Genomic DNA, 27,996 nt, shown 5'->3' with positions numbered 1-27,996 from the left:
GTTACCGCTGTTGGTGAATGACGCTTCGTCGCTAAATACAACGCGTGCAAAAAATCTGTTATCGTCCAGTAATTTCTCTTGTGCCCAGTGGCAGAACTGAACACGACGTTTAAAGTCGTCGCCATGCAATTCCTAGTGCATAGAAATGTGGTACGGGTGCAATCGATGTTGATGTAGCATTCTCAACACCGACGTTTTTGAGATTCTCGATTCTCGCTCAATTTGTCGGCTACTGATGTGCGGATTAGCAGCGACAGCAGGTAAAATACCTACTTGGGCATCATCATTTGTTGCTGGTCGTGGTTGACGTTTCACATATGGCTGAACACTTCCTGTTTGCTTAAATAACGTAACTATGCAGCGAACGGTCCGGACACTTGGATGATGTCGTCCAGGATAGCGAGCAGCATACATAGCACACGCCCGTTGGGCATTTTGATCACAATAGCCATACATCAATACGATCTCGACCTTTTCCGCAATTGGTAAACGGTCCATTTCAACTCAGGTAACGTGTCACGAAGCAAATACTTATACGTTTGTGACTATTACAGCGCCATCTATCACAAAGCGAAAAAAGTGATCCAACTAAAAGATTCACATTTCTTTACGTACTACACGAATATGTAATAATAAATGGGGGTTCCTATTTAAAAAGAAACGCAGTTGATATCCGTTTGACCTATAGCAGCGCCATCTAGCGGGCGAACCATAGCGCCGTCTGGTTGCCCTCTTCAAGGTAGAAGAGTTTCGTTCTTTGTAGTTTTTTCGTTTGACGCTTATTTCGTGAGATATTTGGCCCGGTCACTATCAATGGACCACCCTGTATATAAGTGTAATGCAGCTATCATTTAGACTGAGAAAGAGTACAAAAGATCTCCATGAGATCCTACCTCCATGTCGTGCTGCACGAGCAACAGAGTCTGCGGCCTCACTGCGCAGCATGAGAGCTGGCCGGTGCAGGACGATAATTCCGGCTAAGGGGACTGAGTGGAGCCGGACAATCCAAGCCAAGGCACGCTGCCGGCTCCGTCTCCTCAAACTCCTTTATGGCTGCACATGGGGTCTGGACCCCTCCACCATCCTCCACACCTATAAATCCCTCATCCGCCCTATACTCTGCTACGCCCATCCTGCCTGGATCTCCGCCCCTCCTACCTTTTACAAATGCCTTCAAATCCTTGAACCCCATGCTCTCCGCCTCGCCTATCGTATCCGTTTCCCCTCCCCCACACGGCTCCTGTACGATCTTATTCCGTTCCCCCACCTCCTCCTCTTCCTCGAACGGATACGGATCCTATACACCTCCCGTAAACTATACACCTCCCTCACCCGCTTGTCTCTCCCATCCTCTCCGACCCCTGTCCGCTGCCGCGCCTGTATTTCCACGTCCCACCTGCTCTCCATCTCTCCACCCTCCTTACCCTCTCCCAAGGTGACTTCCACCAGCTCCCTCTCCCTGATGATGCCCTCCTCCCCTCCGTCTACCCCTCCTATCAACTTTGATCCTCCCCTCGCACTTCCTGTGTCCTTTCCTTAGGGCCCCCTCTCTCCCTTCTCTCTCCTTCCCTCCATCCTCCCTTCCTCCCCCTCCCCCCATGCTTCCCCAACCCCCTCCTACCTTTATTCCTCCCTTCATCTCCCCTGCCATTGGCATCTCTGCTCTTCCCTCCCCATCCTCCACCACCTTCCTCCCCTCTTGGCAGGTCCCCGGACTCCCACACGCTAAGTGGACATTCGCGCGCCAGAGATCTTCGCCATCAGTTTAGTGTCTGTGCCATCGTGATTGTGATTTAGTGTTTTTCACCGCCACGCTCCTCGTCCACTTGTACCATCTCATTCGTCAGTGTTTGTGTGCAGTGCCGACAGTTTTTGGTGTGTTTTCGTCGAGTGTGAACGGCTACATGTTTTTATTTATGGTATCTCCTGTTTTTAACCACCGATTTGTTACTTTTCTGTCTCCTTTTTGTCTATTATTGTAATTCTTGTGGCTGAAGAGCGGAGTAGATGTATCCGCTGCCAGCCAGCCTTTGTATAAGGTGAACACCAATAACAAAAAAAAAAAAAAAAAAAAAAAAAAACTGAGTGGAGCACTATGGGCCCCAGTAGCATGGGAAGAAATACACAGCGACGGTGTACCTTGATGGCGTCTTCGCCGTCCTCGCTGGCGGAAGAGACGGAGGACCTCTTCTTGCGGGGCGGGCGGACGGGCGCCGGCAGCGGCGGCGCGGTGGTGTCCTGTGCGGGCGGCGGCGGCTCGCGGCCGGCGGTGGGGTCCGCGGGCTCCGAGGCGGCGGAGAGCGCGGAGGGCGCGGCCTCGCTGCTGCCGGCGACGCTGGAGGCGGCGGGCGCGTAGCTGACGCCGTCGAGCCGGCTAGTGGGTTGCCGCTCGCGGCCCGCGCCCTCGCGCTGCAGGTGCGCCACCAGCGCCTGGTACAGCGCCGCCGCCACCACCACCGCGTCCTCGGCGCGCTCGCACACGAAGCCGTGGCAGTCCAGCTGCCGCCGGCCGCCGCGCATCACCACCGCCAGCACGGGCGAGTGGCCCAGCCGCTCTGCGTACGCCCCTGCGGCAGACGCCACGCTGCTGCACTCCAGTACCAGGAAAGCTACCCACCAATACCACCACGCTGCGATCCCGGTCATCCAACCCCCAAAACTATTTCAGGAGAAGTGTTTGTTTAAAAATTTATATACACTACTGCCCATTAAACTTGCTTCACCCAGAAGATATGCAGATGATAAACGGGCACTCATTGGACAAATATATTATACTAGAACTGACATATCATTACATTTTCACGCAATTTGGGTGCATAGAACCTGAGAAATCAGTAACCAGAACAACCACCTCTGGCAATAATAACGGCCTTGACACGCCTGGGCATTGAGTCAAACAGAGCTTGGATGGCGTGCACAAGCACAGCTGCCCATGCAGCTTCAACACGATACCACAGTTCATCAAGAGAAGTGACTGACGTATTGTGACGAGCCAGTTGCTCGGCCACCATTGACCAGACGTTTTCAGTTGGTGAGAGATCTGGAGAATGTGCTGGCCAGGGCAGCAGTCGAACATTTTCTGTATCCAGAAAGGCCCGTACAGGACCTGCAACATGCGGTCGTGCATTATCCTACTGAAATGTAGGGTTTCGCAGTGATTGAATGAAGGGTACAGCCATGGGTCGTAACACATCTGAAATGTAACGTCCACTGTATAAAGTGCCGTCAATGCGAACAAGAGGTGACCGAGACGTGTAACCAATGGCACCCCATACCATCACGCCGGGTGACATGCCAGTATGGCGATGACGAATACACGCTTTCAATGTGCGTTCACCGCGATGTCACCAAACGCGAATGCGACCATCGTGATGCTGTAAGCAGAACCTGGATTCATCCGGAAAATTTACGGTTTGCCATTCGTGCACCCAGGTTCGTCGTTGAGTACACCATCGCAGGCGCTCCTGTCTGTGATGCAGCGTCAAGGGTAACCGCAGCCCTGGTCTCCGAGCTGATAGTCCATGCTGCTGCAAACGTCGTCCAACTGTTCGTGCAGATGGTTGTTGTCTTGCAAACATCCCCATCTGTTGACATTCCAACCCTTGAACAGCGCGGTTGTGTGGGTAGGATCTTTTTTATATGAGATGGCGTACCTCCGCACACTGCATAGAAGTGACTGCTACAGAGGCATTTCGGAAATGTTAGAACTGTCAGCTGCTATTTCCCTAAAGCCTGACAGTTCATATCATCTGATCTTAATCTGTGTGACTTCTGGCTGGGATGTTATTCGAAAGATGTTGTGTTCAGTGCTCCAATTCGAACGTAGTTGAACTGAAAGCATGCAATCCGCAAAACATCCTGAACGTGACTCCCGAGATGCTCCAATTTGTTGTGGAACATGCTGTTTCTCGATTTCAGCTTGTGTCAGAAAACGGTGGACAGTATATTGAACATATCTCACACCAGTCTTACGACAATTAGAAAGTTGTGTCATTTTGTTTTCAAGAGGTTTTTGGGCCCAGGACAATTAAATATGATGTAATTTTGCTTTTTATGCCGTTTTTTGGCCTCAGGACACTTAAAAACCGACTTTTCCCGTCCGGTAAGGTTGACTACCGAACTTGCGCAGTCGTGTATATTGAGCAGTACTGATGGTGCTACGTGTAACTCAAGTCATAGCCGTTGTATAGCGATTCATCTATCACATGTAGCCGACTCCATACACGTTAAGATCATCATTTATTGGTAAATTTCGTTAATTATTTTGTTCCGTGACGTTTTCCATTGCGACAATAATACGCTGTTCAAATCTGAGGTCATTCCGAACAGTCGTTCTCTATCTACAGCATTTTGAAACTGGAATTTTAACTGTGGACACCCTGTATGTATATTGCCTGACAAAAACGTGAACCACCTAAGGGGGGGGGGGGAGAGGAGGAGAAGGAAGTGCAGTGGAGCTTCACGGGTTGACAGGGCGTGAGATGTTATTTTAAATATCGAGTCAAATTTACAAAGAACTTCGCACTATGAACACACTTGTCAATATGATGTTGCATTCCCTCTGGCCTGGGTGGGTGAACTGATTCGATAGCGAAGGGTGTCACAGCCTTTGCATTCACCTCTGAGGCAAGCTGGCCCACGGCTGTTGTAAGTGGTCCTGGACATCCTGAATACTGGTACTGGGATTGGGTTACCCCACTGGTTCCACTCAAGTTTTATCGGGGACAGATCTACGGATCTTGCTGGCCGAAGGAGTACCTCAGCATCACACATACAATTAATATAGATACACGCCATGTGTGTACGAGCATTGTCCTCTTGAAAATGGTGCCACCAGACTGCCTATATTACGCTCTTCTGCAGTAGTACTGAATTTTATGCGATACTTATCGGATAGGACTGAAGGAGGACAGCGAAAAAAGTCAGAGAAGTGACTGCTCATTTTCTACACACATTAAAAATAGTTTTGCATAACCTCGGTTCCGAGAGATCCGGAACCTGTAAAGAAAATTTGAATAGAGGTCAACATAAGCATCATTTCCGCCCTTTTTGTTGCTCATGAAAACCACACATTGCGTGTTGTACCACCATACAGCGAGACCTTCAGAGGTGGTGGTCCAGATTGCTATACACACCGGGACCTCTAATACCCAATAGCACGTTCTCTTGCATTGATACGTGGCTGTATTCGTCGTGGCATACTTCCACAAGTTCATCAAGGCACTGTTGGTCCAGATTGTCCTCAACGGCGATTCGGCGTAGATCCCTCAGTGTGGTTCGTGGGTCCATAAACAGCCCTTTTCAATCTATTCCAGGCATGTGCGATAGGGTATATGTCTGGAGAACATGCTGGCCACTCTAGTCGTGCGATGTCGATATACTGAAGGAAGTCATTCACAAGATGTCCAAGATGGGGGCGCGAATTGTCGTCCATGGAGACGAATGCCTCGCCAATATGCTGCCGATATGCTTGCACTATCGGTCGGAGGATGGCATTTACGTATTGTACAGCCGTTACGACGCTTTCCATGACCACCAGCGGCGTACGTTGGCCGCACATAATGCCACCCCCAAACATTAGCGAACCTCTATTTGCTGCACTCGCTGGACAGTGTGCCAAAGACGTTCAGCCTGACAAGGTTGCCTCCAAACAAGTCTCCGACGATCGTCTGGTTGAAGGCATATGCGACACTCATCGGTGAAAAGAGCGTGATGCCAAGCCTGAGCGGTCCATTAGGCATGTTGCTGGGACCATCTTTACCGCGCTGCATGGTGTCCTAGTTGGAAAGCTGGTACTCGCCATGGACGTCGGGAGTGAAGTTCTGCATCATGCAACCTATTGCGCACAGTTTGAGTCGTACCAGGATTTCCTGTGGCTGCACGAAAAGCATTATTCAACATGGTGGCGTTGCTGTCAGGGTTCCTCCGAGCTATAATCCGTAGGAAGCGGTCATCCACTGCAGTAGTAGCCCTTGGGCGGCCTGAGTGAGGCATGTCATCGACAGTTCCTGTCTCTCTGTATCTCCTCCATGTCCGAACAACATCGCTTTGGTTCACTCCGAGACGCCTGGAGACTTCCCTTGTTTAGAGTCCTTCCTGGCACAAAGTAACAATGCGGGTGCGATCGAACCGCGGTATTGATCGTCTAGGCATGGTCGAACTACAGACAACACGAGCCGTGTGCCTCCTTCGTGGTAGAATGACTGGAACAGATCCGTTGTCGGACTCCCTCCGTCTAACAGGCGCTGCTCATGCACGGTTGTTTACATCTTTGGGCTGGTTTAGTGACATCTCTGAACAATCCAAGGGGCTGTGTCTGTGATACAACATCAGGAGTTCTGGGAAGCGGGGTGATGGAAAACTTTTCTTGATGTGTGTACGATGGCGAGAGAGTGTCGCGGGTACGACATGAGAGTTAGGGTGGAGATCTTTTCACGACATTTGAATCTACAAATGTCTCTTCTGAATGCGAAAATATTTTTTTCCTCCATCTTACATAGGGAGAAATGACCATCGTAAAAGATAAAGACTAATCGGAGCTCACGCGGTAAGATTTATGTGTTCGTTTTTCCTTGTGCGTATGGAGAGTGCGACGATAGAGAAATAGAATGAGATTTTCACTCTGCAGCGGAGTGTGCGCTGATATGAAACTTCCTGGCAGATTAAAACTGTGTGCCCGACCGAGACTCGAACTCGGGACCTTTGCCTTTCGCGGGCAAGTGCTCTACCAACTGAGCTACCGAAGCACGACTCCCGCCCGGTACTCACAGCTTTACTTCTGCCAGTACCTCGTCTCCTACCTTCCAAACTTTACAGAAGTTCTCCTGCGAACCTTGCAGGACTAGCACTCCTGAAAGAAAGGATATTGCGGAGACATGGCTTAGCCACAGCCTGGGGGATGTTTCCAGAATGAGATTTTCACTCTGCAGCGGAGTGTGCGCTGATATGAAACTTCCTGGCAGATTAAAACTGTGTGCCCGACCGAGACTCGAACTCGGGACCTTTGCCTTTCGCAGGCAAGTGCTCTACCAACTGAGCTACCGAAGCACGACTCCCGCCCGGTACTCACAGCTTTACTTCTGCCAGTACCTCGTCTCCTACCTTCCAAACTTTACAGAAGTTCTCCTGCGAACCTTGCAGGACTAGCACTCCTGAAAGAAAGGATATTGCGGAGACATGGCTTAGCCACAGCCTGGGAGATGTTTCCAGAATGAGATTTTCACTCTGCAGCGGAGTGTGCGCTGATATGAAACTTCCTGGCAGATTAAAACTGTGTGCCCGACCGAGACTCGAACTCGGGACCTTTGCCTTTCGCGGGCAAGTGCTCTACCAACTGAGCTACCGAAGCACGACTCCCGCCCGGTACTCACAGCTTTACTTCTGCCAGTACCTCGTCTCCTACCTTCCAAACTTTACAGAAGTTCTCCTGCGAACCTTGCAGGACTAGCACTCCTGAAAGAAAGGATATTGCGGAGACATGGCTTAGCCACAGCCTGGGGGATGTTTCCAGAATGAGATTTTCACTCTGCAGCGGAGTGTGCGCTGATATGAAACTTCCTGGCAGATTAAAACTGTGTGCCCGACCGAGACTCGAACTCGGGTCCTTTGCCTTTCGCGGGCAAGTGCTCTACCAACTGAGCTACCGAAGCACGACTCCCGCCCGGTACTCACAGCTTTACTTCTGCCAGTACCTCGTCTCCTACCTTCCAAACTTTACAGAAGTTCTCCTGCGAACCTTGCAGGACTAGCACTCCTGAAAGAAAGGATATTGCGGAGACATGGCTTAGCCACAGCCTGGGGGATGTTTCCAGAATGAGATTTTCACTCTGCAGCGGAGTGTGCGCTGATATGAAACTTCCTGGCAGATTAAAACTGTGTGCCCGACCGAGACTCGAACTCGGGTCCTTTGCCTTTCGCGGGCAAGTGCTCTACCAACTGAGCTACCGAAGCACGACTCCCGCCCGGTACTCACAGCTTTACTTCTGCCAGTACCTCGTGTCAAAATGGTTCAAATGGCTCTGAGCACTATGGGACTCAACTGCTGTGGTCATAAGTCCCCTAGAACTTAGAACTACTTAAACCTAACTAACCTAAGGACAGCACACAACACCCAGCCATCACGAGGCAGAGAAAATCCCTGACCCCTCCGGGAATCGAACCCGGGAACCCGGGCGTGGGAAGCGAGAACGCTACCGCACGACCACGAGATGCGGGCAGTACCTCGTGTCCTACCTTCCAAACTTTACAGAAGTTCTCCTGCGAACCTTGCAGGACTAGCACTCCTGAAAGAAAGGATATTGCGGAGACATGGCTTAGCCACAGCCTGGGGGATGTTTCCAGAATGAGATTTTCACTCTGCAGCGGAGTGTGCGCTGATATGAAACTTCCTAGCAGATTAAAACTGTGTGCCCGACCGAGACTCGAACTCGGGTCCTTTGCCTTTCGCGGGCAAGTGCTCTACCAACTGAGCTACCGAAGCACGACTCCCGCCCGGTACTCACAGCTTTACTTCTGCCAGTACCTCGTCTCCTACCTTCCAAACTTTACAGAAGTTCTCCTGCGAACCTTGCAGGACTAGCACTCCTGAAAGAAAGGATATTGCGGAGACATGGCTTAGCCACAGCCTGGGGGATGTTTCCAGAATGAGATTTTCACTCTGCAGCGGAGTGTGCGCTGATATGAAACTTCCTGGCAGATTAAAACTGTGTGCCCGACCGAGACTCGAACTCGGGACCTTTGCCTTTCGCGGGCAAGTGCTCTTCCAACTGAGCTACCGAAGCACGACTCCCGCCGCGTACTCACAGCTTTACTTTTGCCAGTACCTCGTCTCCTACCTTCCAAACTTTACAGAAGTTCTCCTGCGAACCTTGCAGGACTAGCACTCCTGAAAGAAAGGATATTGCGGAGACATGGCTTAGCCACAGCCTGGGGGATGTTTCCAGAATGAGATTTTCACTCTGCAGCGGAGTGTGCGCTGATATGAAACTTCCTGGCAGATTAAAACTGTGTGCCCGACCGAGACTCGAACTCGGGACCTTTGCCTTTCGCGGTCAAGTGCTCTACCAACTGAGCTACCGAAGCACGACTCCTGGCTAAGCCATGTCTCCGCAATATCCTTTCTTTCAGGAGTGCTAGTCCTGCAAGGGTTCGCAGGAGAACTTCTGTAAAGTTTGGAAGGTAGGAGACGAGGTACTGGCAGAAGTAAAGCTGTGAGTACCGGGCGGGAGTCGTGCTTCGGTAGCTCAGTTGGTAGAGCACTTGCCCGCGAAAGGCAAAGGTCCCGAGTTCGAGTCTCGGTCGGGCACACAGTTTTAATCTGCCAGGAAGTTTCATATCAGCGCACACTCCGCTGCAGAGTGAAAATCTCATTCTGGAAACATCCCCCAGGCTGTGGTTAAGCCATGTCTCCGCAATATCCTTTCTTTCAGGAGTGCTAGTCCTGCAAGGTTCGCAGGAGAACTTCTGTAAAGTTTGGAAGGTAGGAGACGAGGTACTGGCAGAAGTAAAGCTGTGAGTACCGGGCGGGAGTCGTGCTTCGGTAGCTCAGTTGGTAGAGCACTTGCCCGCGAAAGGCAAATGTCCCGAGTTCGAGTCTCGGTCGGGCACACAGTTTTAATCTGCCAGGAAGTTTCGATAGAGAAACAGTTTGCAAGTGGTTCGATGAACTCTCTGCTAAGTGTGAATTGCAGACTAGTGATGTAGATGTAAGAGGTCTAGTTACCTTACGTAACGTGAGAGGCAATGTCTGGACTATCACATTAACACACTGTCGATCGCCTGGTTGAAGCACGACAAGCAGTGAGTACAAGCACCATGACAAATTTTCTTTCCGGGACTCATAGTTTTCACACAGCTTTATTCAACTGTGAAATTTGGAAATTTATATATGTCAAAGTATAAACGCTTTCACTATTAGCCGACATGTGCGTCCAGGGAGAATTCAGTAAGTGTTAACATCTAAAAAGTTTTATATCGTTTATTTTTCTCTCTCAGTTGCTCAATTTTTTACGATCATGTAGATCATGCAGTTGCGTAAGCAATGCGTCGTGTCTACACAGGAATTTCGCATCAGGGTAGTCTCATTCTGGTGTATCTGATATTACAGTTAATACAGTACTCTGATGGGTAGTTCGTGCATAGATGCTAGTAGGACGAGCTGAAGCACATAGAAGGCAATTTAGGTTGTCAAAGTAAGTTCATAAACATACATACCATTGGTGGTAAATGATTAGAGTTGAAATTCTCTGTGACAGGTGGAACGGCCACCAGACTGTATTAGTGCTAGCCGTGTTTAGTGTTCTTACCAGGCCTGGTTGGGTAAATGAAATCTATTCCAAAAATCTCAGAACTTTCTCCACAAAATTTTTCTACGCTTACCTTTTACGTATTGTGCATGTCTCCTTCGAAATATTCTCCTCCACAATGGATACACCACTCCCAGCGCCGCCTCTAATTCCGGAAGCAGTCTTGGTACGCCTCTTGCTGGATCGCGCGAAGTGCTGTCTGCGAATTTTCTTTTATCTCGTTTGTCGTTGCAAATCTTCGTCCTTTGAACGGGGTTTCAAACCTTGGTCTCCAGGGGACGGGTCTGGAGAGTTGGAGGATGAGACAGTCCAGTGATTTCTTTTTTTGTGCAGCAGTCACGCCCTAACAGGAATGAATGTGCGGGTGCGTTATCGTGATGCAAGAACCATGAACTGTTTCGCCACATTTCAGACCATTTCCTTCTCACATTTTTACGGCATGAGTCGCAACACGTCCCCATAGTATCACCGGTTACCAGTTTGTCCCTGTGGCACTAATTAACGATGAACTAATCCTTTAAATTCAAAGAAAACTATCATCATGGCTTCGACATTTGACCAGATCTGACGACCTGCGTTTGGTTTTGGAGAACGTTTTCCGACCCATTTTGAAAACTGAATATTGGTTCAACATCATAGCCGCAGACCCCCATCTGATCACCAGTTATGATTCTCTTAAGGGATGTCTCGTTCTCATTTGCGCCATCCAAAAACTCTTCACAGATAAGCAGCGTGACGAACTCGGCGGCAGTACGATACATTACAAGATGCTGTGTCAGGATGTCATGACATGATCCAACTGAAATGTTACATTTTTCTGCAATCCCTTGGACTGTCAGCCTTCGATTGGCACCCACAATTTCGTTGACTTTTCTTTCATGAGCATCATCGGTAGACGTCAAAGAGCGTCCTGAACGAGGATCATCTTTAACTACCGTCCTACCATTTTTAAACCGTGTGAACCATTCGTAACACCGAGCACGGCTTAATCACTCATCGCCGTAGGCTTCCTTCATCATCTGATGTGGCTTTGTAAAAGTTTTCTTGAGCTTCACGCAAAATTTAATGCAGCGCGTTGCTCCTCCAACTATGCCATCTTCAAATTCTCAAACTGTGCGACGCAACATTCTACTCAATACAGCACAGCAACTGACAGACATTCAACAATGAAACTTCCGGCATTTAAACATTTAACGTAGGCGTGTGCAGGGATGCCAACCGCATTTCACTCCAACACACACCATTGGCGCGAAATTACGAATGTTCCGGGATTTTTTAAACAGATCTCGTATGAGGGGAGTGAACGGCGTCAGATGTTGAGTTATTACCACGAATGACACGGAGAAGCCGCGTGCTTGTGTGCGACAGCGTTAACACCGTGCGTAAGATTTTGAAATGGGCCTCATTGTGAGTCTCCACTAGGCCGAATGGTCGAATCATGCAGTATTCAGAGTTTTGAGGCATTAGGATGAGAGAGTGGACCGGTGTTCGACTGCACTGAAACTTGAGGGAAGATTCTGGTTGATCATACGGCAGTGAACAGAAGGGAGTATGGCCGTATTGTGCAACGAGCATATCATAACGTCTTCACGTCTGCGTCTGCCATCCGAGAACATGTAATACACCCCTTAAAAGATTCTGCATTATTCGGTACCACTGGAGACTAGCAGCAGGCAGACTATTTTGCGTTTGCGATTCGTGGATTTGGCTATTGCTCATAATATCCTGTATTCGTCATGATGCATCCTATTTACTCCAGATTACTTCTTGCGAAGAGGCCAACCTTACACTTCGAATGGGCTCCTGCAATAATTTTCGAAGAAAGCACTTAGTACAATTTCGGACGATGTTTTATGCCTACCTTCGAGTTTAAACATGCGCAGTGTGGGCCAGAAATCACGAAAGTGTCATAAGTGTGAACAACATTTTTATTTATTTTCTTCTCCTTTCTTGTGTTTCATATTCTGACAGAGGAAGGCGGGGAGACAGACCATCCTTCAAGCATATGAAATGTCAGTCGAAACTAACAAAAAATGAAGAAGTTTTTCGCAGTTATAGCAGCTCCGTGAATTTTTGCCTACGCTGTTTCTTCGCCAACACATCGAGAGCATACTGAAGCTACCACCAACTATAGTTGTTTGTGTAGTATACCTTTTCGAAATGAGACTTTTACGTAATCTGACATACCAGAAATTAAAAATTAATGGTAGTTCTGAATAGCAGTGTTCTACACGAGGATTATTTTGTAATCTTTCTGTTGATCTACTCATGTTAATTGCGAACATAATTGCTCGGTTTATAATCATTCTTTCTCAATTGAGGCTCTTAAGTCATTTTACTGCTAACACTCTGTGAAGAAGACTGTTGTTAGTGCAAACTTGTGCCGCTTGGTGACACTGCTTTTCACCGTGACGATCTTTGGCTCTGTGCATTGGCACCACATGCACGTTATTCCTGTGAAGAATGCCCGGAGCGGAGCGACGACCAGGAAGATACCGGCAGTACTTGTAAACGGTCGGCTGCGGTTAGATAAAGGAGCTACGGGAAGTTTGTCCAGTAGTGGTCTCTCTCTTGGCCACGTTTACTGCATCTCGTAGTTGGTTTGCATTTGTAGCGGAATCCGTATTTTCACCTAGCAGTGTATGAACTGTGATTATCTACGATCTTGGAATATTATACGAGTACAGCTGAACTTCTAGGTTGGGAAAACGAGTACACGGCATTCCTAGGAATGTGAAATACAAGTTCTTTTGTTACCTAAAATTGCATGTTTAATCTAGGATGAGTTCAAGTGTATTCCCTCTCCGAGATTGTGGATTTCATACTGACTGTTTTGAGGTATCGTTTTCCAACTCGTGTGGTTCATCTTAAATAAGGGAAATTTTTCAGAGCTCGCAGGCGGCGCTTCCGATTTGGTAGTGGCTGACGTAACTAGGCAGCCGCTGGAGCTTGTGTTTACAAAGTTGTTACCTCCGTCAGTCTCCGGTGTTGGTGTTGTATACCCTAGTTGTAAGAAGTGGTATCTTGACATAAGTTTTAACCTGGTGCTTGTTGTAATAAACTGATTTAGTATTATGGACCACAATGTTGGCCAACGAGTATGATGTGGTTATTAGCTCGAGCTTAGAAGTTATTTTATATCTATGGGATTGCCTTGGGGTTTTAGAATGTAAGAGCGGTGCCTGATGATGTTAATCTAACGAGGTGGATTTTTAATTATTTTATTGATACCCTTGTTAAATGGTGAGCCTTGATCTGAGTGAGTTTCGCTCTAAAATATATTCCCGTGTATACGATAATTATTTTACTGAGTGTGGTTTGTAGATTTCTTAATATATTTTGAAGAGTTTAATTAGAATTGGGACAGTGTTATAATACTGATATCTGAGGTGGAGCTGGTAAGAAACGAACAGCCACAGGGGCAAGTTAGTTGGACAAAAATTGTAACCTTCTGTTTTGGCCGTTGCTAATATTGTTTATATCTCAGGTGACCACAATCATTTTCTTATGTAATTATAACTGTAATCAATTATTCAAAATGACAGTCACGATCGTATTATTTATTTTGCCGCCACCCGGTTTCAACCCTAAAATGGGGTCATCTTCAGGGCAATTTGCACCATTTGGTCTCTCGCTGGGGTCCTCACCCTGCCTGTGCACTGTTGGTAACTACCAACCGTGCATAGGCGATTGTGACTGTCATTTTGAATAATTGATTATAAGTAAACTAATCGCTGTTATCTCCACACAACTATGTTGTCTAAAAAAATTGTAACTATGTTGTTAGTATGGAACTTAAGTACTGACAACATGTAGACCTATCCTGTGGACGTGCTCTCTGTGTAAGTAACTACCAGTGCTACTCATTGTTTTGTTGTTTGCCTATCTCTCGGCTTCGCCTTTGATGCCGCCAATCCACAACCAAGCTATACTTAACGGGTTATCATCAGCTCAGCCCCAGCATTCAGGCTGGTTTCCATACTATCCGGTTCTGCCTCCAGAGAGCCTCTCAGTAACCAGCCGAGAGTGCAGAAGATTGTAGCAGTGGTCGATCCAAATATACACCTCTTGCTGCATCCGCCGCAACTACGAAACCAGTAGGAAAATTATACCATTCCATGGTGCAGAACCACCTAGAACCAGTTCCGTTTTCGACAGCCAGAGACTGATGTGCAATCACCATTTGGATACCACGTCGGATCGGAGGCTGCCTTCTCCAACCGGATGGCTGCGCTCCTGCGACCTGTGATCTGAGCCTTGGTGTTCTGTGACGTGGGCAAGTCCTGCTGCTCGTGAGACAGAACTTTGAATACGAACTTTTCACTGGTCAAGAGAACGTAGTTTACGCTCTCAAGAATCTATTTTCGTTTTGTTGAAAAACAAATGGTTCGTGACGAACTTCTCCATCACATTACTAAGAAGAATCTCTGGAGAACGTTTATTTTCTTCTGTTGTACTGCATCGGAAAAGCAGACTATTTGCATTTGAACTTTACTTATTCAAATGAACACAGTTTAATTACACCTAATTTTGATCTTGGGGAAGTATTCCGAGTAAGGAATAACTCAGCTACATTTATGTAAAATGTTTTACTCTATTCCTTGGCGTATAAGCTTTGTTTCTTAAAAGATTTTACTAACGAACTATATGTGTTTAATTAATATATGTTTGAATTGTCATTCTGCACTTTAATAACCCAGATCTCGCTTCATTACACGCTATGATAAAGTCCGCACAGGTTATGGTGGCCGGTATGCAGTGATGAATTTTCGCCCAAATTGCTGGACGAGTTTATTCGTTTATTTGGAAAGGGAGGCCTACATTGCTTCCCCTCTTTTAGCCAGTTGGCGATGCGCTCTCCTTACAGAATTGAGACACACGCTCTGCAGTTTTACCTCAAATGACCTCAAACGATTTCATGGAGACTATTCGGTAAAATAATGTTCATTTTTGCGTTACTTATAGCTTTATACGTCAGCTTCATGATGAAGTGACCATCATTTTTTTAATAGTCATACTTAATGTGCCATTCGCATTTCAGTAAGACACTGAGCAAAATTCTAAAAAGTATGCAGTGAAAATTAGGCGTCGTTATGATTTTGTGTTTTGTGCATATTACATCATATGTTGGTACGTATGAAATGTCTTTAGACTTGCGTGGAGGTCTGTATCTTCACGAATCTCGGGAAAACTCATTTTATGCAGCATACTCATTTGTGATGTCGCGTATCAGCGGTAAAGCTAGAACAAAATATTCATAACATTTCTCATATCTCGCCAGCGATTCGAGATGCCGAAACGATATTTTGGCAAATGATAAAATGGCTCAAATGGCTCTGAGCACTATGGGACTTAACTTCTGAGGTCATCAGTCCCCTAGAACTTAGAACTACTTAAAGGTAACTAACCTAAGGACATCACACACATCCATGCCCGAGGCAGGATTCGAACCTGCGACCGTAGCGGTCGCGCGGTTCCAGACTGAAGCGCCTAGAACCGCTCGGCCACAGCGGCAGGCGGCAAATGATAGCACGCCATTCGGCTGATATGCAAAACTTCATTGTCTATCGTGTTATTCTGCTACTTCGATACTTTTTCGTTGAAACAATGTAATTTTCAAGGGCCATCGATATCTGGAACAATGTAAGTGAAGACATTACACGTTCCGAAGGTGTGCGTTTTCATACGTTATTTACCTTACTTGTCCTCAGTTCCTCACTTGATAAGCCACTGTTTCAGGATTCTGGTGCAATTGCATCTGCACAACATCTAAGTGAGGTGACATCGTGTAAACTCCGCTGTGTTTTGGCGAAAGAAGCAAATTTTAACACAGCAACAAGAGAAATGTAGGTTTTTACTCAAAATTTGCCACTTCTCTGAAAATTATAAATGGTTAACAAGTCAGACGAAAACAAATCGCTACTTTTGTTGAATTTTATTGGAATTCTTTCATATACTAACCAAAGCATAGGTGTCGATAGATCTTTTTGGATGGCCACCATACAACCGTACGTGTTGCGGGACTTCCTCTTAATATTCGCAAAAAATATGAGCGTAGTCTTCAGTTTACAATGGCAATTCGACTCCAGTACTCGCCATTTTCCCCACAGTGCATTGACGGTTCGCCTGCAACCACCACTACTACACCCCCCCCCCCCTCACTTTCCCAGCTGACAGTGCATCTAGTGGTCACCTTATCTTGCGTGCACTTTAAAGCCGGATGATGTTCTTTATGAGGAAAGCGGTCATGGAATAGATATGTATCAATACAGATGCGTCTGTCCCCGGTAGCTGAGTGGTCAGCGCGACAGAATGTCTATCCTAAGGGCCCGGGTTAGATTCCCGGCTGGGTCGGAGATTTTCTCCGCTCAAGGACTGGGTGTTGTGTTGTCCAAATCATCATCACCATTTCATCCCCATCGACTGACAAATCGACGAAGTGGCTTCAAATCGAAACACTTGCACCCGGCGAACGGTCCACCCGACGGGAGGCCCTAGTCACACGACATTTACATTTTAATACAGCTGTGGTGGTTACGTATAAACAGCAATCAGCTGCGGGCGACAAAATGATCAAGACTATTTCCCACATTACTGATAGGTAGGTACATCTACATCTACATCTACATCCATATTCCGCAAGCCAGCTGACGGTGTGTGGCGGAGGGTGAGTACCTCTATCGGTTCTCCCTTCTATTCCAGTCTCGTATTGTTCGTGGTAAGAAGGATTGTCGGTATGCCTCTGTGTGGGCTCTAATCAATATGATTTTATCGTCATGGTCTCTTCGCGAGATAAACGTAGGAGGGAGCAATAAACTGATTGACTCCTCGATGAAGGTATGTTCTCGAAACTTCAACAAAAGCCCGTACCGAGCTACTGAGCGTCTCTCCTGCAGAGTCTTCCACTGGAGTTTATATATCATCTCCGTAACGTTTTCGCGATTACTAAATGATTCTATAACTTCTCTATCTCTTCTATCAACCCTATCTGGTACGGATCCCACACTGCTGAGCAGTATTCAAGCAGTGGGCGAACAACCTGGACTGCAGCCAATGGTAAATGACTGGCAGCGAAAGCCTTTCGACGTGTACCGACTTCTATCGAGGCCGGTCTAAGGCGCCGATCGGCCAACTTCCAGTTGGCGCGCCGCAGTTTCGTGAGGCCCGCTATAGTACTCACCGGCGGAGGCAGGCAGCGGCCGGAAGAGCGCGTCCTTGTCGACGGCGTCCGGGTCGGCGATGAGCGGCAGGAAGGCGAACTGCGCGTCGGCGCCGCGGCGCCTGCGCACGAACTTGACGGCGGCCCAGACGGCGATGCTGGGGAAGGCGGTCAGCCAGTGGCGGCCGCGCGCCTCCACACGCAGGCCGCCGGCGCAGATCTCCAGCCAGCCGGCGCCGCCCGCCCTGCGGCAAGCACACGCGTTGCAGACGTCACGCGTCACCCAAGTCACGCATCACCTCTCACACCATCGCGGCGCCGCACTGTACTGGACACTGTGACCGTCAACGTTGCTGCTTTTGAGAGGAAGCTAACAAGGGAAATTCTCCACGTCCAACAACTAAAGCCGAAGAAAAGTGATAGAATGCAATTTTCAAAAGCTGCGACATCGTCGCGAAAAAACACAGTGACCCGTTTACGTAATAAGTTTCCTTTAATTTACGTCTGTGGTCACAATCTTTTCTGTTTAACAGATTACCGGTTTCGGTCTTCAATGACCATCATCAGATCTGCAGCAAAAATGGGAAACATATAAATACACTCGCAAACTGTATACAGAATAAGAACAATACATAGAGCACATTGAAAAGTATTACTGACAAAATTTATATTTGTGTGCTTTAAATGTGAAATTTACAAAGCAAAAAATAGAGAGCCAGATGAACTGCTTAACTGGCAGAACGATTTTGTGCCCAATGCCTACTTTGCTTTATTTGACAATGTTTTACTCTAATCACTCCTTTTTTTCCCTTTATTGTTATTTTCATACCTGTACAATCAGGTAGGCTGTCAGTGGCACGCTACGCCGCTCTTCAGCCATAAAGTTGACAATGATAGAACACAGAATGGAGATCCAGAATAAACGTAGTGACGGGCAAAAAATAGTGGACACAGAAAGACAAAAAGCACGGAGCCGTTCGCACTCGACGGTAACGACACTGAAAACATGTTGACACGGCGCACAGAACACTGATGAATCCGACGGCACAAGTGAACGTATGAGCGTGTTTAATATTTATGTTATTGCCTAGAATATTGGCACTAGAGCACATGTCAACCACTGTTTTTAACTCTTCTTTTTAACAATATTACTTTTATTACTTTTGTCGTGTTCTTCTTCTTTTTTATTGCTTTTTACTGCTGTAACACTTTTTATACTTTACAAGCTTATTACAGACTTTAACTGTTGTATCCCCCTTTTATTTTCGCTGTTTGAATTAATTATTAAAAACTAGTGTATGCTTACATTAGCGACATCTGGTCAACTTACTACACAAATATCTTGTGGCTACTGTACGGCAGCTTGTTTTAAACAGTAGTTTTACTGACAACATGGCTCGTGCATGTGATGTGATTTATATGTATTTGACGATGCTGGTGCTGATTCCGCATTTAACTGTTGACTACGCCACTATGGCTGCAGTGCATTAGGACTTTGTTTTTATGAGACAGGTATGCCTCTTCGCATTTAAAACGCACAAATGTAAATTTTGTCATCACTACTTTTCAATATGCTCTATGTGTTGTTCTTAAGCTGTATACAGTTTGCGAGTGTATTTATATTTTTCCCATTTTTGCTGCAGATCTGATGATAGTCATTAAAGGCCGAAACCGGTAATCTGTTAAACAGAAAAGATTGTCACCATAGACGTAAATTAAAGGAATGCAATTTTGTCATATGATGACATGATGGAGACCGTGGCTGTTGTTTGAAGACAAATGTTGATGGTGTTAGGACAACAAACTCACATGTGATACATGCCCAAAATTCTACATTGGACAGACAGGCAGAAGATTTGAAATTAGATACAAAGAATATATTGATGCTTTAAGACTTGGTAACTTGAACAAATCAGCATTTGCAGCCCATATTGCTGAAGAAAACCATTCAGTATGAAACATTGAGGACAACTTAAAAATTTTGCATCTAGCAGAAAAAGGAGCCACTACGAATACATTAGAAGAATTAGAAATACACACACACAAAAACAGCACCCGAGAAAATATCCTTAACGAACAAACAGAGTTAGCTAACACGCCTTTCCTGAAAATCCAAAAATTACTTTCTAGCCTCCAAAGCAAATAATATTGTACACCTATCTGCAGATCAAGTAGCAAATTTATTTGTTACTATAATTCTCATGATGCTAAATGTAATTAAATAATATACTATTTTACCTATACATATATATATATATATATATATATATATATATACATATATATTTAAAAAAAGCTTTATAATTGATTTAACAATATCAACTCAAAAATTCAATGTCACTGTACTAGTGAAAAAGGCATTACAGTTGCGTAAATGAATATATGATCCTTTCCAAACATAGGACATCAACGTCAAATGTTACAATATATCATAGCATCTGTGATACTTATATGTTTGTAAGCTCTTTGTATGTATCAAAACATGCGGTGCGTGGTAGAAATCTTCTCAGTGACAAATCTAAAGTGTTCAGCGAGAACAATTTACGTGTGCAACAATAAGAATGCAGTGGGAATGCATTTACATCTGTTGGACGAATGTTATGAAAACAAACACTCCAAACCGACATTTCACGTAAGTCACATGCAACGAAAATCTGTAAAGCAACCATCTGTGTGTGGCGTGTTTATAATTATGTATTATTTATATTTTAGGACAATTAATCTGTAAAAAACACACCACATGTCATAAACAAAGCGTGTAAACCGTTTGAAGATGAATCACAACGATTCGAAAACGGTAACGGTACCCTTTGAATAAAGGAACTGAAAGGAAATTTGTGGCTGGTTGCTGTCCTAACACCATCATAATGATAGAAATTTATTTCTGATATTCAGCTTAATTGTAATACGTATAGATGTAAAAGGTGATTAAAAAAAGAAAGAAGAGATTTCAATTGTGTATTACAGACAAATTATCAAAGATAGAAACATACTACGTATGTTATCGGATAGAGGAAGATTCAAAGTTTGACACACCTGCGCTGTTGTTTGTTTCTAGCCACATGGCGACTACACCACAAGAGACATCATTTTATGTGTTGGAATATGCGGGAAGTCAATCCATTGTTCAAGTGAAATGTGCATTCCGCCGTTGATTCAGTAAGAAGCCGTCTGTGTAGAAGTACATTTATGACTGGCATAAAAAATTCTTTGGGGATGGGAACGAAGTTTTTCGCGATGGCACTTATATATAAAACATTCTCGGTATTCTTGCCGCGTCAGTTCTGGATAAAATCTCGAGCTTTCGACGATTACCTCCATCGTCATCGCCAGGAAAAAAATGTTCAAATGTGTGTGAAATCTTATGGGACTTAACTGCTAAGGTCATCAGTCCCTAAGCTTACACACTACTTAACCCAAATTATCCTAAGGACAAACACACACACCGATGCCCGAGGGAGGATTCGAACCTCTGGCGGGATCAGCCGCACAGTCCATGACTGCAGCGCCCCTGACCGCTCGGTTAATCCCGCGCGGCCATCGTCAGGAGCTGACCGTCTTCACTGCTGTTGTTTTTTCTTTATTGTTATCTTTAAACCTGTTTACAGGCAGGCCAGCAGCAGCATACTACGCCGCTCTTTGGCCATAGAGAAACACAAAAGGGACAAATGAAGACAAGGGAACCTCCTCATCGCACCCCCCTCAGATTTAGTTATAAGTTGGCACAGTAGATAGGCCTTGAAAAACTGAACACAGATCAATCGAGAAAACAGGAAGAAGTTGTGTGGAACTATGAAAAAAATAAGCAAAATATACAAAATGAGTAGTCCATGCGCAAGATAGGCAACATCAAGGATAATGTGAGCTCAGGAGCGCTGTGGTCCCGTGGTTAGCGTGAGCAGCTGCGGAACGACCGGTCCTTGGTTCAAGTCTTCTCTTGAGTGAAAAGTTTAATTTTTTATTTTCAGACAATTATCAAAGTTCAGGCACTCACAAATAATCAACTTCGCTCTCCAAAATTCCAGGACATGTTCAGATTTGCTTGGACGTATGCAGGATTTGACACACGGAAAAATTTGAAAACGTCAAAAACATATGTTTTGACAGAGCACAAGGAAAACTGTGCGACTATGAAAGTGTTGCATTCATTTGTTGCAGTTTATGTGACAAACTCCTATGTTTTCATCACTTTTTTGGGAGTGATTATCACATCCACAAGAAAACCTAAATCGGGCAAGGTAGAAGAATCTTTTTATCCATTCGCCAAGTGTACAAGTTAGGTGGGTCGACAACATATTCCTGTCATGTGACGCACATGCCGTCACCAGTGTCGTATAGAATATATCAGACGTGTTTTCCTGTGGAGGAATCGGTTGACCTATGTCCTTGCGATCAAATGTTTTCGGTTCCCATTGGTGAGGCACGGCCTTTCGTCTACTAATCGCACAGTTTTACGGTGCGGTCGCAAAACACAGGCACTAAACTTATTACGGTGAACAAAGACGTCAATGAACGAACGGACAGATCAAACTTTGCGAAAATAAACTTTTCACTGGAGGGAAAGACTTGAACCAAGGACCTCTCGTTCCCCAGCTGCTCACGCTAACCAGGGGACCACGGCGCTCCTGAGCTCACACTATCCTTGATGTTGCCTATCTTTCGCATGGACTACTCAGTTTGTATATTTTGCTTATTTTTTTCATAATTCCACACAACTTCTTCCTGTTTTCTCGATTGATCTGTGTTCAGTTTTTCAAGGCCTATCCACTATGCCAACTTATAGCTAAATCTGAGAGGGTTGCGATGGGGAGGTTCCCTTGTTAGTCGATCCCTAAACACCCCGTCAATTTTAATCAAGTAGGTGAGGGAAGCTTGTAATATGAGCAACTAGGTGGACACTTATTCATTATGGCTAGCACAGAAAGAAAGTTCGGATTGCAGAAGTTTGGATAACTGCGTGTAAGAACAACAGAGAGAAGTGTAGCGGCTGACCCGTCGCGGTGGTGCCTGCCCAGGTAGAGGTCGGCCAGCGGCTGCTGCAGGCCGTTGAGCGTGGTGACCTTGTCCCGCAGAGGCACGGCGCCCAGGTACTCCACGGGGAAGCGGCCCGACCCCGCCCCCGCAGGAGGCGGAGGACCCGCCGTGGACGCCGCCGCCGCCGCCGCCGCCGCCCCCGACGCCTCGGCCATGTCGGCGAACATCTTCTCGATGCGCGCCTGCACGCTGTTGCTGATGCGCGGACGCCGGTTGCCGCCTTCCTCACGTCGTTGCCGTCGCCGCTCCTCCTGTGTCACAGCCAGAGGGAATCACTCCGTGTTACAGTACGGCTGGATCATCACAGCCAGCTGCAGAAGTGTAGATCGTCTAGACGCTTTGCCGCTGGCCTATGGATACGCCGCTTTTAATTGAAACATAAACAGACTGAAGAAAGAGGGTGAACTGCAAGTGTATTACGTCAAAAAATAGTGAAAGACCTGAAAAATTATCACACATGTCATATACCGGGTGATCAAAAAGTCAGTATAAATTTGAAAATAAACCACGGAATAACGTAGATAGAGAGGTAAAAATTGACACACATGCTTGGAATTACATGTACATGACAATGTACAATGATGAGCCAAAATCATTATGACCACCTGCTTGATTTTGTGATGGTTCAAAATGGGACGCGATACAGCAGCAATTCTGCGTGGTATGGATTCGACAAGTCCTTGATAATTTTCTGGAGACGTGTCAGATCACATGTATACGAACAGGTCTCGTATACAAGTCTTACGTTTCGTGAGCGCAGAACTGGCGCCCGATAGCGTCCCACATGTGTTCCAGTGGGCTTAGATGAGGCGAATTTGGTGGCCAAGACATCATCGTGACTTCACAATCATGCTCCTCAAACCATTGTAAGAGGTCCATGAGTAAGCGCACTCGAGCAGATGGCTGCCTGCGATATGTAAGCTACAATAGGATCGCAGACCAGAGAGCAGTGTCGGCAGCAGTAATAGTGGTAGCTCGCAGTCGGGCGGTTGAGTCCAGGAGTTCGGACAATGCAGTCTAGTAGTGATTTTTTGAAGCTCGAGCAGTAGAGTTATGGAATTACCAAGGCCGGTCGTGGAGAAAAAAACAAAAAAAGTTCACAAAATGTCCGACACATGGGTCTCGACAGCAAAACTGCTACCGTGGCGGGTGAGAGGTACGCCGATATGTTACAGAATCGCATCATCCCCAGCCTGGCTGATAAACACCTGCTGGAACGTACGATGTGTATGCAGGATGGCGCTCCACCCCATATTGATAGACGCGTGAAATATCTCTTGCACGCGTCGTTTGGTGATGATCGTGTGCTCAGCCGCCACTTTCGTCATGCTTGGCCTCCCAGGTCCCCAGACCTCAGTCAGTGCGATTATTGGCTTTGGGGTTACCTGAAGTCGCAAGTGTATCGTGATCGACCGACATCTCTAGGGATGCTGAAAGACAACATCCGACGCCAATGCCTCACCATAACTCCGGATATGCTTTACAGTGCTGTTCACAACATTATTCCTCGATTACAGCTATTGTTGAGGAATTTTGGTGGACATATTGAGCATTTCCTGTAAAGAACATCATCTTTGCTTTGTCTTACTTTGTCATGCTAATTATTGCTATTCTGATCAGATGAAGCGCCATCTGTAGGATTCTTTTTTGAACTTTTGTATTTCTTTGGTTCTAATAAAACACCATGTCATTCCAAGCATGTGTGTCAACTTGTACCTTTATATCTACATTATTCCGTGATTTATTCAGTTTTCAAATTTATACTGACTTTTTGATCACCCAGTACTTATCACCAATGTACAATGATGAGCCAAAATCACTATGACCATCTGCTTGATTTTGTGATGGTTCAAAATGGGACGCGATACAGCAGCAATTCTGCGTGCTATGGATTCGACAAGGCCTTGATAATTTTCTGGAGACGTGTCAGATCGCATGTACACGCACAGGTCACGTATACAAGTCTTACGTTTCGTGAGTGCAGAACTGGCGCCCGATAGCGTCCGACATGTGTTCCAGTGGGCTTAGATGAGGCGAACACATCAAGGTGACTTCACTATCATGCTCCTTAAACCACTGTAAGAGGTCCATGACTAAGGAATTTATTGCTAGCGCACTCGAGCAGATGTAACTTCGATGGATTGCTCACGCGCTGCCTGCGATATGTAAGCTACTATAGAATCGCAGACCAGAGAGCAGTGTCGGCTGCAGTAGTAGTGGTAGCTCGCAGTCGCGCGGTTGTGCCCAGGAGTTCGGACAATGCAGTCTAGTAGTGGTTTTTTGCAGCTCGAGAAGAGCAGTACAGTTATGGAATTACCAAGGCCGGTCGTGGAGAACGATGGCGGTGGCAGAGCGATGTAGCATAAGGTAAAAGCAAAATATTATTGTTCTTTATGTTAATTGCTACAGCTGATTTTTGTACTATTGTTATATCAAAGTCCCACGTAAATGTTCTCAAAAAAAATCTTTCAATAATAATCTTTCTTATAAATATAACTTTTTACAGTTATTCATCTGAATTTAAAGTTTTTTACTAATTTCTCCTATCCATAGTCATGCCGATTATCGTAAAGAAAATCAGTTGTTTTTCATACATAACAAAATCTAGTGGCTAGCACTGCACTGGGCTGTGCCAGAAAAATTTCTTATACGGGCAGATATATACGCATTATCCGGCGACATCATTGAAGTAAGAATTTTCAGTTTATTCAGAATGATTTTTCAGGGTCATGACGCAGCACTGTTGACGCCCAGATTTACCAGTTTAGATTCACACTCAGTTAATTATTGGAAGGTTACATTACGAGATTACTGTTGAACGGTTATATATGAGTCACATTTTTATTGAGAGGTTAGTCACCTTTTTATTGCGAGGTTGCGGATTTTATCTGTTGGGAGGTTACACCAGCGTAGCACGATTCTGTCCGTGTTATCCTGCTGGGAGATGCTGTCGCTGTCGGGGAAAATATGAAGCATGAAGGAACGCAAGTGGTCCGCAATAACGCCCAGGTAGTACTGTTATGGTGTCTTCGAGCACTGTCAGAGGCCCCCTGGAAGCCGAAGTGCACGTTACCCACAGTAACCCCCATAGGCCACCTTCCGTGGCTCTGTGTATATTTAAAGCAGTATGCCTCCTGGATGAAGGCGTATCCAGTTACGACTACCAACCTGCTATAACAAGAAACGTGGTTCATCCTACCGGGCGACACGTTTCCAGTGGTCCACAGTCCAGTAGCGATGATCCCGTGCAGGCAGACCCAAACTTCTATATGTCACCATATTTTCTACATCTTATTCTCGCACGGATACTATGAATCTAGTAAAGGGAGAGCCGTATGATTAAAAGTCGCGGCCTTGTTTTTAGGCATGAAATACCATGTTTCAGGGCCTGTGTTGCGATGATGTACTCTGCAGCGTCCTTCAGGGGAACATGCTCAGACAGTCGAAACGGTAAGGACGACCGCTCGCATAAAGCGGGAAAACCGGGTTCGAGTCTCGGTTGAGTATAAACTTCCATTTTCACCAGTAAATTGTGCAGGTTGAACATGATTCTTACGTTTCATACAGCTGACGATCGCAGCAGTGCATGTCTGAAGTACACTGCAGAGTACACAGAGACAACACAGGCAATGCAATATGGTAACTGACGATTTTCATGGGTCAGCATGCGAACATGGACGCGCCGTTTGCAGCAGAACCTAATATTCATCAATGTGCATCTATGTGCGCTAAGCACTCTGCACCGAAACACTTTTGTCAGCACTAGTACTGTACTCTGCCGACAGATCTACTACCGATCGTCCGCTTGCTTAGCTGGGTGGTAACGTACTCGCCTCCTAAGCAAGCGGGCCCGGGTTCGATTCCCGGTCGGGTTGGGGATCTTCTCCACTCGGGGACTGGGTGTTGTTCTCATCATCATTTCATCCTCATCACCGGCGCGCAAGTTGCCCAATGTGGCGTCTTCTGAAATAAGACTTGCATGTGGCGGCCAAACTTCCTCGGATGGGGCCTCCCCGCCAACGAAGCTATACGCTCATTTCATTTTTGCCACTTATCGCCGCATACTGTGATTTACAAAGCAGGCAGACCTTCGACGGCCACGTTCTGTGATGAGATACGGACGTTCAGTACCTTGCCGCCTACTAGTTGTTTCATTGGTCTTCAACTACTTTTCGTAGACGCTCACATTAGAGCGCGAACAGCTTCGCGATTTCTAAGATGCCCATATTCAATTGTCTGACCGTAACAATCTGCCCTTTGTGAAAACCGCTAAACTCAGTAAATGTCCTGCGTTGTGACTCGTATCGTCGGTAAACTGATTCCCCATTTTTTCCTCTATATTGAGTTTCGATTCCACGCCAGAGAGGGGCGGGCTGGCAGCAGCTTAGTACGCTGCTCTTCAGCCTACGATTCCCCATCGTCACTGCTCCGCTTATACACTTCCCCTATTACGGCACCTGCCCGTAACGCCACCGGGCCGCATTCATTCTCGGGGTAGGCAGAGGTCGTATTGTTCTGGCTCATCTGAGTATTTCGTAACAAGGATACTTCAGCTGAACACTGTACACAATTACACACATTTATCTGAAACTAAAAAGAAGAAAATTGTGTGTGCTCAAGCAGAATCCTTTTCCAAAACATATTTACTACAAACAGTCTATATACACTCCTGGAAATTGAAATAAGAACACCGTGAATTCATTGTCCCAGGAAGGGGAAACTTTATTGACACATTCCTGGGGTCAGATACATCACATGATCACACTGACAGAACCACAGGCACATAGACACAGGCAACAGAGCATGTACAATGTCGGCACTAGTACAGTGTATATCCACCTTTCGCAGCAATGCAGGCTGCTATTCTCCCATGGAGACGATCGTAGAGATGCTGGATGTAGTCCTGTGGAACGGCTTGCCATGCCATTTCCACCTGGCGCCTCAGTTGGACCAGCGTTCGTGCTGGACGTGCAGACCGCGTGAGACGACGCTTCATCCAGTCCCAAAAATGCTCAATGGGGGACAGATCCGGAGATCTTGCTGGCCAGGGTAGTGGACTTACACCTTCTAGAGCACGTTGGGTGGCACGGGATACATGCGGAAGGGCATTGTCCTGTTGGAACAGCAAATTCCCTTGCCGGTCTAGGAATGGTAGAACGATGGGTTCGATGACGGTTTGGATGTACCGTGCACTATTCAGTGTCCCCTCGACGATCACCAGTGGTGTACGGCCAGTGTAGGAGATCGCTCCCCACACCATGATGCCGGGTGTTGGCCCTGTGTGCCTCGGTCGTATGCAGTCCTGATTGTGGCGCTCACCTGCACGGCGCCAAACACGCATACGACCATCATTGGCACCAAGGCAGAAGCGACTCTCATCGCTGAAGACGACACGTCTCCATTCGTCCCTCCATTCACGCCTGTCGCGACACCACTGGAGGCGGGCTGCACGATGTTGGGGCGTGAGCGGAAGACGGCCTAACGGTGTGCGGGACCGTA

At 46.4% G+C, this 27,996-nt stretch overlaps 1 protein-coding gene across 1 annotated transcript in view; it reads right to left on the bottom strand.

The window, feature by feature from the left end:
• The window catches only part of LOC126419661 (uncharacterized), a 733,764-nt gene that overhangs the window by 43,903 nt on the left and 661,865 nt on the right, over positions 1-27,996 (bottom strand). Inside the window, exons 9-11 of the mRNA XM_050086850.1 lie at positions 22,456-22,748; positions 17,485-17,708; positions 2,140-2,567 (exon numbers count right to left, since the gene is read on the bottom strand). Of these exons, the coding sequence (XP_049942807.1) occupies positions 2,140-2,567; positions 17,485-17,708; positions 22,456-22,748 (945 nt within the window). The remainder of the gene's footprint in view (positions 1-2,139; positions 2,568-17,484; positions 17,709-22,455; positions 22,749-27,996) is intronic.

The sequence above is a fragment of the Schistocerca serialis genome, chromosome 9 (genome assembly GCF_023864345.2).
Source record: "Schistocerca serialis cubense isolate TAMUIC-IGC-003099 chromosome 9, iqSchSeri2.2, whole genome shotgun sequence".
Lineage (NCBI taxonomy): Eukaryota > Metazoa > Arthropoda > Insecta > Orthoptera > Acrididae > Schistocerca > Schistocerca serialis.
Note: the sequence above shows the minus strand (reverse complement) of the source record. Positions and strands in the feature narration are given on the sequence as shown.